The 12,493-nt window shown below is 41.2% G+C and overlaps 1 protein-coding gene across 1 annotated transcript; it reads right to left on the bottom strand.

Moving 5' to 3' along the window:
- Positions 1-3,789: 3,789 nt before the first annotated feature.
- LOC115459115 (interleukin-8-like) lies at positions 3,790-7,471 on the bottom strand. The gene is made up of 4 exons (XM_030188980.1): positions 7,389-7,471; positions 6,165-6,300; positions 5,487-5,570; positions 3,790-4,027 (listed from the first exon to the last, which is right to left on the bottom strand). The coding sequence occupies exons 1-4, from the start codon at positions 7,456-7,458 to the stop codon at positions 4,000-4,002; spliced, it is 318 nt and encodes a 105-aa protein (XP_030044840.1). The 5' UTR covers positions 7,459-7,471; the 3' UTR covers positions 3,790-3,999.
- Between the last annotated feature and the right edge of the window lie 5,022 nt (positions 7,472-12,493).

Here is a 12,493-nt window from a genome sequence, read left to right on the forward strand (position 1 = left end):
TCCTCAGTTTCTTCTTTGTCACTGAAGGACGCAGGCCCTCTGTGGTATTTCTCTCCTCTCTCCCAGGCAACTTCTAGTCCAGTAACTCCCTCCTCCTGCCCTGGTTACCCATTAGCAGGGTGAAGACTCCTTGGATTTCCCCTTCCCTGTCCCATGCACACCCTGGCTTTGTAATCCTTCACTGTAATTTCTCCCTGAGTCCTGACTACCTCTCAGTAGGGTGGAGAAAGCAAAGGAGAGCTCTAAATCCTGCTTGTGAGAGGTTATATACTAATCTATCACATCATACCTAGGAAATATCCCCTTTAAATATGTCACACCAAAATAATCCTCCTAGCATATAGATCTCATGGGGATCAGATGTCAAGGTTGCGGGTACCTCTCTGCTCCCCCTCTTCAATTCCCCTTTCCCCCTCCACCTGGGAGACGTGGAAGGGCATAATCGAACGGGGGTGGCTATCTATAAGGGCGGCCATCTCTAATGATGGCCCCGTCAAGCGGCGTACCCGACTGTATTATCGAAACAAGATGGCCGGCCATCTTTCATTTCGATAATATGGTCAGGGCCTGCCAAATCTCAACATTTCAGCCACCCTTAGAGATGGCCGGAGTTTGAGATGGCCGCCATTGGTTTTCGCTGATAATGGAAACTGATGGCGGCCATCTCAAACCCGGCCAAATCCAAGCCATTTGTTTGTGGGAGGAGCAAGCATTTGTAGTGCACTGGTCCCCCTCACATGCCAGGACACCAACCGGGAACCCTAGGGGGCACTGCAGTGGACTTCACAAATTGATCCCAGGTGCATAGCTCACTTACCCCAAAACCCACTCCCCACAACTGTACAACACTACCATAGCCCTTAAAGGGTAACGGGGGCACCTACATGCGGGTACAGTGGGTTTCTGGTGGGTTTTGGAGGGCTCCCATTTACCACCACAAGAGTAACAGGTGGGGGGGGGGGGGGGATTGGCCTGGGTCCGCCTGCCTGAAGTGCACTGCAGTACCCACTAAAAGCTGCTCCAGGGACCTGCATAGTGCTGTGATGGAGCTGGGTATGACATTTGAGGCTGGCATAGAGACTGGAGTTTTGGAGGGCTTGCAGTTTCCTCCACAAGTGTAACAGGTAGAGGTAGGTAGGAGCCTGGGTTCACCTGTCTGCAGTGCACTGCACCCAATACTAGACTACTCCAGGGACCTGCATGCTATTCTGATGGACCTGAGTATAACATCTGAGGGTGGAACAGAGACAGGCAAGTAATGTTTTTCATCACATTTTTTGGGGGGGGTGGGAGGGGGTTAGTGACCACTGGGGGAATAAGGGGAGGTCATTCCTGATTCCCTCCAGTGGTCATCTGGTTATTTAGGCACCTTTTTGTGCCTTATCCATTATAAAAACAGGTCTACATCAAAATGTCTAAGTTTTAGTCCTGGACGGTTTGGTTTTGTAAGCTCTTTGAGCAGGGACTGTCTTTCTTCTATGTTTGTACAGCGCTGCGTATGCCTTGTAGCGCTATAGAAATGCTAAATAGTAGTAGTAGTGTTCCATTATGGCTGAAAAACATCTAAGGAACGCCCAAGTTCCTCCCTGAACATGCCCCTGGCACTCCCCCTTGAGATTTGGATGCACTTCTGATGGACTGCAGCGAAAAATGTCTAAAAATAGTTTTTGAAAATTCTGATTTGGACGTTTTTGTGAGAAAAACGTCCACATGCAGACTTATGCCACTTTTTAAACATTTTTCTCTTTTGAAAATGAGCCCAATAGACTTTCTCAGAGTTGCACTTCTGCTGCCGTTAAGATCTTTAATGGTGTACCAGTATCACTAGTCTTTCTAAAGACTCGATCCTGTGTTATTCTCTTTTAGTATATTTTCATTGTACATCACCACTTTACAGACTCCTGATGCAGACACTTTGCCGAAACACAGTTTCATGTAGAGTCCTATTTTAATATTGATTAAAGACTTTTACTCCATCATTAAGTCTCCTGGGATTTTTGGAGATATGAAATTCCACCACATTTTAGACTTTAAGGTGTGGTTAAACCTCTCCACCACTGTTGCTTATTCCAGACAGGCATGCCCTCATCATGAACAAGGGGTTTGTGGAGGGGTTGTTTATTTTGTGTGTACAGAGATTACCCTACAGAGTCAGTGCCTGTTTTCAATAAGAACAGGACTATACTTTCCCCCCACACTGTGATAATGGGAGACGGGATGTGCCAAGACAGTTTAAAACCAGCCTTTGTATCATTCTTGAAGACTTGGAGTGCTGTTACCCCTGTGACAGATACCTGCCAGAAAGTTTCAAACAAGTCTGACTTGAACATAGATGACTATCCCATTATTACATTGTAAAATAACTTGCCCTATAGACTTGAATGGGGACAAATGAGATGAATGCACAGATTATCTGGTATATAATATACTGTTTTCATGGTGGTTTTTTTAAAGCTGTATTTCTTATTTTTTTTTATTAATGCTTCTATATTTGTTTTTATTTGATTCTAATTATGTATGCAGATTGTTAGGCTCTCAGGACAGTCGATAAGATGGTTTTAAAGTTGTTGTTTTTAAAAATAAATAACCATTAAACATGACATGGTTTAAGTATCCATTTTAATGGAGAACACTTATTAAACACAAAGAACTAGCCAATAGTTCATACATTAATTAAGATCAACATTTTCCATTTATCACAAAATAAATATCGATAGAAAAATACAATAACATAATAAATGTAGTTTAAATAATTTAATTACAAATTCATATTCTGCCTTTCCTCATGAACAGTATCAAGGCAGATTACAAAAGCCTAATGTAAACAATATAGTATTCAAATACTTCTGCAGTAGCTTGACCTGACTTTCCTAGTCCCTAATAAACTTAGAGATCCTTTTAATAAAGGGCATTAAGCTGTTAGCATACAATTAATGTACGGAAACAGGATGCCATGCAGTATCCTGCCTGTTTCCACATGCTAAACTGTGCATGAATGCATTTTTCAGATTTGTTTCCCTCAGGGGTGTTACATGGGTGGAGAATGAGAGTAGAAATGTTTGCCAGCTCTTAACATGAGTGAACTAGCTAATACAGAGTAGGTAAGTGGCCCCGGGAAAACTCTCAGCAGGTAGCGTGTACTAACGGGAATATTAATGCATGACCTGCAAGTTTTGTAGTGAGAACACCCCCAAAAGCTGCAGTGTAAAAGGTCGCAGCTTCTACACAGTAAAATCCTGCATTACACTGCAGTAACTGCAAATTTTAACACATTCTAATTAAAGGGCCTCTCTATGCCACTCCAGCTCTAACATAACTTTCAAATCTGATTTATGGTTTCCAGTAAGAAAAAACTAATATTTCCGCTTTGTAATCTTTTCATGAAGCCGTCTTTTTACTAAGCTGTGGTGAAAAGTGGCCTTAGCTTGCCCTTGCATAGGTTTTTCCCGCATACTAAGCACTATTTTTACTACAGCCATAAAAATGGCCTTTTTGTGTTAATGCCCATGCACTATGTTGCCATTAGCATGCAGCCATTAAACAATTTTACATTGTGAGCACTCGCCATTACCCATTTTATAAGCAGTAAGGGCTCATGCACTTTTCCTCACCAACCAGTTAGCAGCCAGTAATGTCACAGCGCAAACTGATTAGTGCAGGGAAGCCCTACTCTTCATCCTCTGACACGCCCCCTCGAAAAATGGTCAATATTTCTAGCATGCAGTTAGCACTTGCTAAGTTGGCAGCTACTGCAGGATGCCTGCCTAACATAGATTAGTAAAAGGGCCCCTAAGCAACATAACATATGAAAACATTTTATTTAACATATTAATAAATAATCAATAAATATATAAATAAACATTCAAGCACATATCACAGTCTGCACCACATTATAAGCTGATATCTGGTTCCTTCATGACACCATGGCTTCTGCCTATTATAGGGATCTCTGAGATGTTCCAGAGTGCTGCTTGCTGTCTTCAGATCTCTTCACCTTCCTTATAACTGACTCTCTGGTCTGTCAGAGCTTTAGGGAGAGGAATGATGAATGTTAGAAACAAGTCAATTAACGCACCACATAAACTACAAAAATATAAATACAAAATATAACACTCATTCTGTGGATCTTATTTTCATACAGGCCCTTTTACTAAGCTGCAGTAAAAGGGGCCCAGTGCTATTGGCGGCGGCCATTTTTGACATGCATTGAGACCCTTTTTACCGCAGTCGGTAAAAAGACTGAAAAAAGAAATGGCCATGCGGTAAGATTGCACTTACCATGTGGCCATGCTGGAGAGGGGGAGCACTTCCTGCCACCTATTGAGGTGGCAGTAAGGGATCCGGCTCTAACCTGATGCTAATGGCCAGCACGCAGCACTGCCTGATTCCCAGTGGGTAACCCCTTGCATAAATATTTGTAAAATATTTCTGCTAGAGCCCGAAATGCCACATACACTGAGGGTGGAACTACCGCCGGCGCCCGTGTTGGGCTGGCGGTAGTTCCGGATTGCCACGCGGTAAGCCTGCGGTGGGCTTACCGCTGCTTTGTAAAAGGGCCTCAAAGATATTTGTGCATCTGTGCCTGAAGCACATTTTTTTGAATGCTTAAAGGTCAGAAAGGAAACACTGGAGCAAAGGTTTTTGAATTATTTTCATGGATACCATGAATATAATTCAAAACGCAATATTTTAATTTAAGAGTTAACAGTTTTGATTGTGAGTTGTTTGTAGGATTTATTTATTTAGGGGTTCTTTTACTAAGCTGTGCTAAAAAGTGGCCTGCGGTATCACTAGCAGGAGGCTTTCCCATGCACTGAGGCCACTTTTAGCATGGTTGCAAAATGGCCACATTTCCTATTTCCCCTTTTAATGGTTATGCGTTACTTTCCTAATTAGCACATGGCCATTAGCACAGAAGCCCTTAGCTATTTACTAGGCAGTAGCGGCTCCTGCGCTCACCACGTGCTAATCAGTTAGCGTGCAGCAATGCAGCTACACTAATTGATTAGCACTGGGCAACACCTACTTTCCACCCCCCAAACACGCCCCCAGCACTAAAAAATATTTTCTGCTTTATATTGTATGAGTAGCACAAACCGAACACAAAACTACCATGCACAAAATTCCACACCCAACTTTGAGAGACCTTTATAGAATCTGGAGGATAATTTATACAATATTATAAGTTCCGCACTAACATTTATGCCTGCCTTTTAGATGACATAAGTGATAGCACCTAAATGTTGACATGCAACTGCCAACTTACGCTCTATAACAGAATCTGGACTCCCAGATGCCTTTATAGAATTTGCGCTCAGCGCCTTGCATATGTGCCCAAATTTGGGTGACCTTTATAGAATTGTCCCCTATATGTACCAATGTACCTTGATAATCTAGACATCCTTTCATACAATTGACCCTCCACATGTTTACCATGCAGTTCTATCACTTTTCTTTAAACACCTTTATATTAAGATTTGTCTTACCCTTCTAGAATCTTCTTGATGATTCTTTCCACCCAGGGAGCTGTTGGTTCCAAACACACTCTCTGCCCAGACTTTAATGTTGCACTAAATAAAGCCAAAGACCTTAATCAATATAAATCCTTTTTTAAATCATGATAAATCCTCACAACGTACATGATTGAAGTCTACTATAGCTTCTCTCACATTTATTGCAAAGTCTGTTTTCTCTCCTTATTCAGGGTTGCCAAAGTCCAATAGGTCTTGTTCTAACTGATTAACTTTGCTCTGGGCATTTGATATTGTAATGCTTGGATTTAATTGTCTGGATTATCATGGCCTCTTTGTGGGCATGGATACTTTTTTTGGTAATCTTCCTCACCACTACCTCCCCCTCTCTTTTGGTTATCTATTAAATGTAAAACTTAGATTATAATCTTAGAATAAATTATACTGTGCTAGTCATATTGCTCCCCCTTTCCATTTGTAGATTGTTTTGTCATTGCTTTTGGTCTATCTCATTTACTTAATGGGGTTCTGCTCTTTATCAGTATTTTGTAAACCCCCATGATGTTTCATGAATAACGATTGAACAAATGTTCATAAATAAATACCCATGTTATTAATATGCCTTTAATCTTACACCCTATTTAACAATGTATATTCTTCCACTTAAAAGAAACCTGAAAGTTGAATGCTTACATGACTTCAGCGTTGCTGCAGTGGGGGCCACTTGGGAAGAGTTGCACGTTCTGAATGAACCTGCGGGGGATGAATCCAGACTCAGTTTTTATACATTGGCAACGCAGTTCCGTTCCCATTCGTGCCAGTGACATTGCTGTGAAAAGAAAATGAATGCATGAGTACAGAGGGAAAACAATTTTACCTCATGGCTGGGTCAGGACTTTCATCTGGGGTCTGTATGTTTATTTTACTTTCCAAGACAACCAAAAAAGCAAAGGTAGAAGAAAAGTCGCATTCTCAATTAACATTTATCACAGTACATTTGAAATCAACCATTAACTTATTCCAACTGTGTGAAAACATGGCTGATGACAGAACTTTAAAGAATTTATCAGGTAAAAAATTCATGAGAACAATGCTGTGATTTATTTTTATTTTGCTTTGAACTTTAGGATATCTATTAATTATCCTATTAGAAATAAGATTTCCGTATCTATACACATAAAACCATTTTATTATTTATTTAATAATATCCATCTTTCCATGGATTTACTATTCTTGGATCTCTAGATATATCGTGGACTGAGTTAAAAGAGTATTTTATTTTCATTTTTGAATGTATATTTTGATTTCCTTGTTTATAATCCGGATTTCTTGTCAAAGATTTATGTCTTTGTTGTAAAATCGAAATGCAATTTAAAAAACATTGAAATGCAATTAAAAAAAACATTTTCCAATAATTATAAGTGGTTCTGAACTTAAAGTGCTTCTAATTGTTCAGGATTCATTGATCCCTGATTTGAATTTTCTTAGCAATGAGGTTGCAGAAGTGGTTATTCTCCTACAGCTACTGTATTGTTGATAGTTACTTTCACTGATATTTCATGCAAGAAAAACAAAATAAAACAAAACAGTAGTTCAAAGTATTTAGTAAAAATTAGAAAAAAAAACATTTTGTGACAGTAAGCTGAGTGATGTGGTAGCCATGTTAGTCCCCTTTCAAAGGTAATAAATAGAAATAAAACAAAACAAAACATAGAAAAGAGAATAAATTGATGCCTAATTAAAATATATATTGTTAGTCCAATAAAAAGCTTTCAAAGGTAACCCTTCTTCTTCAGATCAGAAATAAGTAAGCTTAAATTTAAAAATGCTAGCATTAAAGTAAATTATTTTCCAACTCCACATTTTTAAAAAGTAGATTTTTCTACCAGCCTTATCTCCACATAAAGTTTTTCTCACCTTCAGTTAGGGACGCTGAAAGCAGGCACACAATCAGAGCAGCAGCAAACATTCTCATCTTGGTTTCCATGGATAGATCCTTTTCTTTTCTGTATCTCGCTCTGGTTCTAGCTGCAGGAAGCTTAGTTGTCTGTATGGTCTGAACTTCAAAACTGAACCTACTTATACACTGAGGAAGCCGGAATCTACCCTCTTATCTCGTGGCTGGATGATGCAAGAGGAGAGGGTTTTCCAAAATGTGCAAGACCGGTTATTGCTGTCATTAAAATTGATTCACGATTCACCCTAGTTCAGCAGAGGAATTTCTTAACCTGGGGCAGTCAGATTGTCATTCTACAATGAATTGTAGAAAACATTGAAATTGATAAACTGATTTTTGTTATTCCTGAGGTTCATATTTTGACTCCCTGCTGAATGTGTTTGCCTCACTTACTTCAATAGTTTATTTGCTCAAATATTTCTGAACTCCCAGTACAACTTAAAAAAAAAAAAAAATTTCATTAACTTGAATACATTTTGCAAAAAGCCAGTCGACATGTTAAAAAAGAAAATCTAAAAATTTTCACTAGTTCTGCTGCTACCTCTGTCTCTTCCCCCTGGAATCACTACATTAACACTTTCACTACCAAGTTGTTTACATCTACAGGAATAATGTTTAAACCATAGTAACGCAGGTTGTGGCAGTAGGCTTAAGGGGCCCTTTTACAAAGGCGCGCTGAAAAATAGCCTGCGGTAGTGTAGATGCGTGTTTTGGGTGCGCGCAGAATCATTTTTCAGCACACCTGTAAAAAATGCCTTTTTAAAAATGTTTGCCAAAAATGGATGTGCGGCAAAATAAAAATTGCCACGCGTCTATTTTGGGTCTGAGACCTTACCGCCAGCCATTGTGTTGCATCCTGTCCCCATATTTTCCAGCTGATTATGTGCCTTGAAATGGCATCTGGCGATGATGACTCCTGGATGGTCAGTTCAGAAGAGGACTTGGTGGCAGCAGACATTTCCCTGGCTATGAGGTATTCCTTCAATCGGTACAGCTTGAGTGAGGCATGAATGAGTGGTCAGCGGATGGAGAGGCAAGATCAAAGTAGAATGGAGGAAATTAGAACACCGGAGGTAGCCCAAGGAGGTCCAAAGAAAAGGCCTTGGCAGCACTAGCAATTGAAGCTTATGAGGTTCATGTACTTTGGAAGACTGGTGGTATAAATGGAGGCATGGGAGGTGGAGGGTGGGGAAAAAATCAAGATCGGGGAGCTCAGCCTATCTGAGCAGTACCAGTGGCACAGAAAGTGCTAGTCAGCGGGCAGAGATAGAGGCAAAGCCAGAGGGAGCAAGGGGAAAGTCTGAACAGGCTACTGTGCAGCAAAGTCTAAATGAGTTTGCAGCAGATTCGGACCTGGGTGGGGAGAGAGAAGCACTTAAATTTGATTTGAAGAGGAGTTCTGAATGGGATCAAAGAGTGGGACTTTGTGGACCATAATCTAGAGGAAGGAGAGGTCCTAGGCCCAAATGGTGTTTTGAGGGCTTTTGAGGATTAGGACATTCATGAGGTACTAAGATGAGTATATGGTGGATACCTGGGCCATTTTGGGTAGGCATGGCTTCTGAGCATGATCTCTATGGACCCTATGACCTGGCTGCTGCAAGGCCCTTTGGGTTCTGGTTGGAGACAAGGTTTACCTAGGACAGGTCCACAAGGGTGGTAGCTTGTTTTGGAAATGCTGGGGGCAAGAGGGGCAGTGCTTGGAGTTGGGGGTGGGGGCATGAGTGACAACGGAAGAAAAAGGAGTGGGGTGCTAGCTGCAATTAGGAGTTTAGTGGGTCAGGGATACAACTCGGCAGGCAGGGTGTGGATACTACTGGGTGTTTTTGGTCTTAAATTTTTCAGGAATTCAGGGAGTCTGATTCACAGACAGGAAGTGGGCTTACCTAGCCCCGAATGAGTGTTGGACCAATCAGTGAAGAGGAAAAAGGACCAGTGCAACTTGGTCCTGCCAGCACTCTGCTAGCCCTTGACATCCTAGCAGAAAAACAGAGGCATGGATGGAAAAATTGGTCACAGATAGGAGGAACTCAGGTGGAGGCCTCATGGGTGAGCCTGGAGGGTTGGTGGCCCTGCAATTGTTCAGCAGGGGGAGCAGGGTCAGCAGCAGAAAGTAGGAGCTCAAGGGAAACAGAGGGATGGACAAATGCAAAGTGTGTGGCAGTGGCCAAAAAAGCAAACAGTATACTAGGAATTATTAGGAAAGAGATTCAAATTAAGACCAAGAATATTATAATGCCTCTGTATTGCTCCATTGTGTGACCTCATCTTGAGTATTGTGTTCAATTCTGGTCACACATGTCTCAAAAAAGATATAATGGAATTAGAAAAGTTCAAAGAGGAGCAACCAAAATGATAAAGGGGATGGAACTCCTCCCATATGAGGAAAGGCTAAAGAGTTTATAACTCTTCAGCTTGGAAAAGAGACGGCTGAGGGGAGATATGATTGAGATCTAGAAAAATCCTGAGTTTTGTAGAACGGGTAAAAGTGAATTGATTTTTCACTCTTTCTAAAAGTACAAAGACCAGAGGACACTCAATGAAATGATATGGGAATATTTTTAAAACTGGGCACGGGGATTCCAAGATGGCGTTGTGAATGGATGCACCTGTGTTAGCTCCTGGAAGTTGCTCTGTTTGTAGGCCCTCTACAGCACCTCTGTCGCCTCATTAAGCATGGGGAAACGGAGGGGAAAAGTGAAGGAACATCCCTCAGCTCCTGTGACTTCTTCAGCCACGAGGCAGACAACTTTGCAATTTTTCAGACAGCAACCAGGTCCTCAGGGCTTTTCGACCCCCTCTGCAACTCTCGGCACTTCGGTGTCGATTGAGAATGGAAACGGGGCTTCCCTGAGCCCCCGTGGAACGAGTTGCTCCACCCCAGCCTGGAGGGGAGTTGCTGGCAGCTCTGACAGGGAAGGAAACCGAAGGGGCTCAGCCCGATCTGTTTGAGGGAGTGTCTGCAGTAACGGAGGCTGAATCTCAACGCCAAGAACTATTGCTACAATCAGCTTCAAAGGTATTGCCTCAGGATATAGTTTCTAAACTTGCTTGTGTTGAAGATCAACCTCACCCTTCTCCAGCCATTAGTGGTGTGAATAGACCAGCAACTGTGACAATAGAGTCACTATGGGATATGGTTTACAGCATTCACACTTCTATGCAAACTACTTTAAAAATGAATACTTCTGACATAAAGACTCTTTCTGAGGCTGCCCTGCTTCAGGCGCAAAAGACTGCACAGCAAACCTTAGATTTGGAGACTGTGAATACTAAAATTCAAGAAATGGGATCTGTAGAAACGGCTTTGGTTAAGGATAATAATTTCCTACATAAAAGATTGGAGTACCTGGAAAACCAGGCTAGAAGACTTAACCTCAGGTTTCTTAATTTTCCCAAATCGCCTTTAATTTCCCCTTTGGATATGGTTAAAAAATATATGATTGATATTCTTGGAATGGATAAGGACTCACTGCCTCCCCTTACTCGGGCTTATTACATCAGGAGTGGTGGAGTGGTGGAAGAAAATCCCCCGATAGCAGGGGAAGGAATGGATCTTACTTCTTTCCTTGAAAGTTCATTGGAGATAATTACTCAGAGGTTGACTCTGCTTGTTACTTTTGTGCTGGAGCCTGACAGGAATGCCGTATTAAGGCTTTCCTTGAGACACTTAGAAAATCTGTTTTTGGGCTCAAAAATTCGTATTTTTCCTGATCTCTCAAGGCCCACACAGATGAGACGGAGGGCCTTTTTGGAACTCCGCCCTAGGGTGGTGGCACTGGGAGCAACCTTTATATTACGTTTTCCTTGTTATTGTAATGTAATGCTTGAGGGTAAACAGTTTCAATTTGTAGACCCAAAACAGTTAAAACAATTTCTAGATGCTAGAGTGGAATTGAATGTTGTGTGCCCTCCCTAAATGCAGGCTGGGGTCTGAACCAGAGGTTGCAACCACTAGTCCTTAATTATTGCTATATGTTTTACTTTAAATTCTAAATTCTTGGATTCCAAAATTTCCTAAACTTGTGGACAGAAAGGCTGTTAATGATATTTCTTTTTATTTTTTATTTTTGCCTTTTGTATAAATGCCGATTGCATATTCACGTATTGTGATGATATATGGAAATATATGAATAAAGAAATAATAAAAAAAGGAATATTTTTAAAACAAAAAGGAGGAAATATTTTGCAATCAAAGAATAGTTAAGCTTTGGAACCCAGAGTATCTGGGTTAAAAAAAAAAGTATGGACGAGTTCTTGGAGGTAAAGTTCATAGTCTGTTATTGAGATGGACATAGGGGAAACTGCTGTTTGCCCCGGGATTGGTAACATGAAATGTTGCTACTAATTGGGTTTCTGCCAGCCAGGTGCTTGTGACCTGCATTGGCCACTGTTGGAGCAGGCAAAAGAGTAGAAAGTGCAACAGTGGGTCACTGTTTGGAGCAAATAAATGTTTTTTTTCTGAAACAATCCTGTGTTCAAACCCTTGTTGTACACGCCCTACAACTGGGTGCCTCCATTTTGAGGTCCCAAGGATGCACGGTAGGAGGTAATTCTACATCAGAACCTAGGTGACTAGTTTCTTTTATGGAATACTAGCGTAACCTACGATTATGGAATACTAGCATACTCCTACGATTAATATACTAACAATTACACCAGCTGTAGAGCTGGCATAAGGGTGGGCACCTAAATGTGGTAGGGACACACATACTCTGCAAGTTATGCATGCAAGTGGGAGCCCCACCCATGCTGCCCCATACACATAGGCGTAGTTTGACTCATTTGGGGGGGGGGGGGCAAAGAATGGGCGGAGCATATTAGCATATCATTTGCATATATACATATGCAAATGAATATGCTAATATGGAGGAAGGAATTGAAATTTACAGGCAAAATATCACAGATGCACATTTCAAAAAGCTGACACATTTCAATTAATAAATTATGAATAAAATACTTTTATCTACCTTTGTTGTCTGATCATTTAGTTTTTCTATTCGCTTTGGTCCCAGTGTCTTCTGTTTTATGCAGTGTCTTCTTTCCAGTAGGCTTCCCTCTGCTC

This window comes from Microcaecilia unicolor, unplaced genomic scaffold, assembly GCF_901765095.1.
Source record: "Microcaecilia unicolor unplaced genomic scaffold, aMicUni1.1, whole genome shotgun sequence".
NCBI lineage: Eukaryota > Metazoa > Chordata > Amphibia > Gymnophiona > Siphonopidae > Microcaecilia > Microcaecilia unicolor.

What these genes read in the sequence shown, in the direction of transcription:
- LOC115459115 (XM_030188980.1), bottom strand. Translation starts at nt 7,458, where the DNA reads ATGGAAACCAAGATGAGAATGTTTGCTGCTGCTCTGATTGTGTGCCTG. An exon ending in TTCAGCGTCCCTAACTGAAG is followed by an intron (nt 6,301 to 7,388) that starts GTGAGAAAAACT and finishes TTCTTTTCACAG; the next exon opens with CAATGTCACTGGCACGAATG. An exon ending in ATCAAGAAGATTCTAGAAGG is followed by an intron (nt 4,028 to 5,486) that starts GTAAGACAAATC and finishes CTCTCCCTAAAG; the next exon opens with CTCTGACAGACCAGAGAGTC.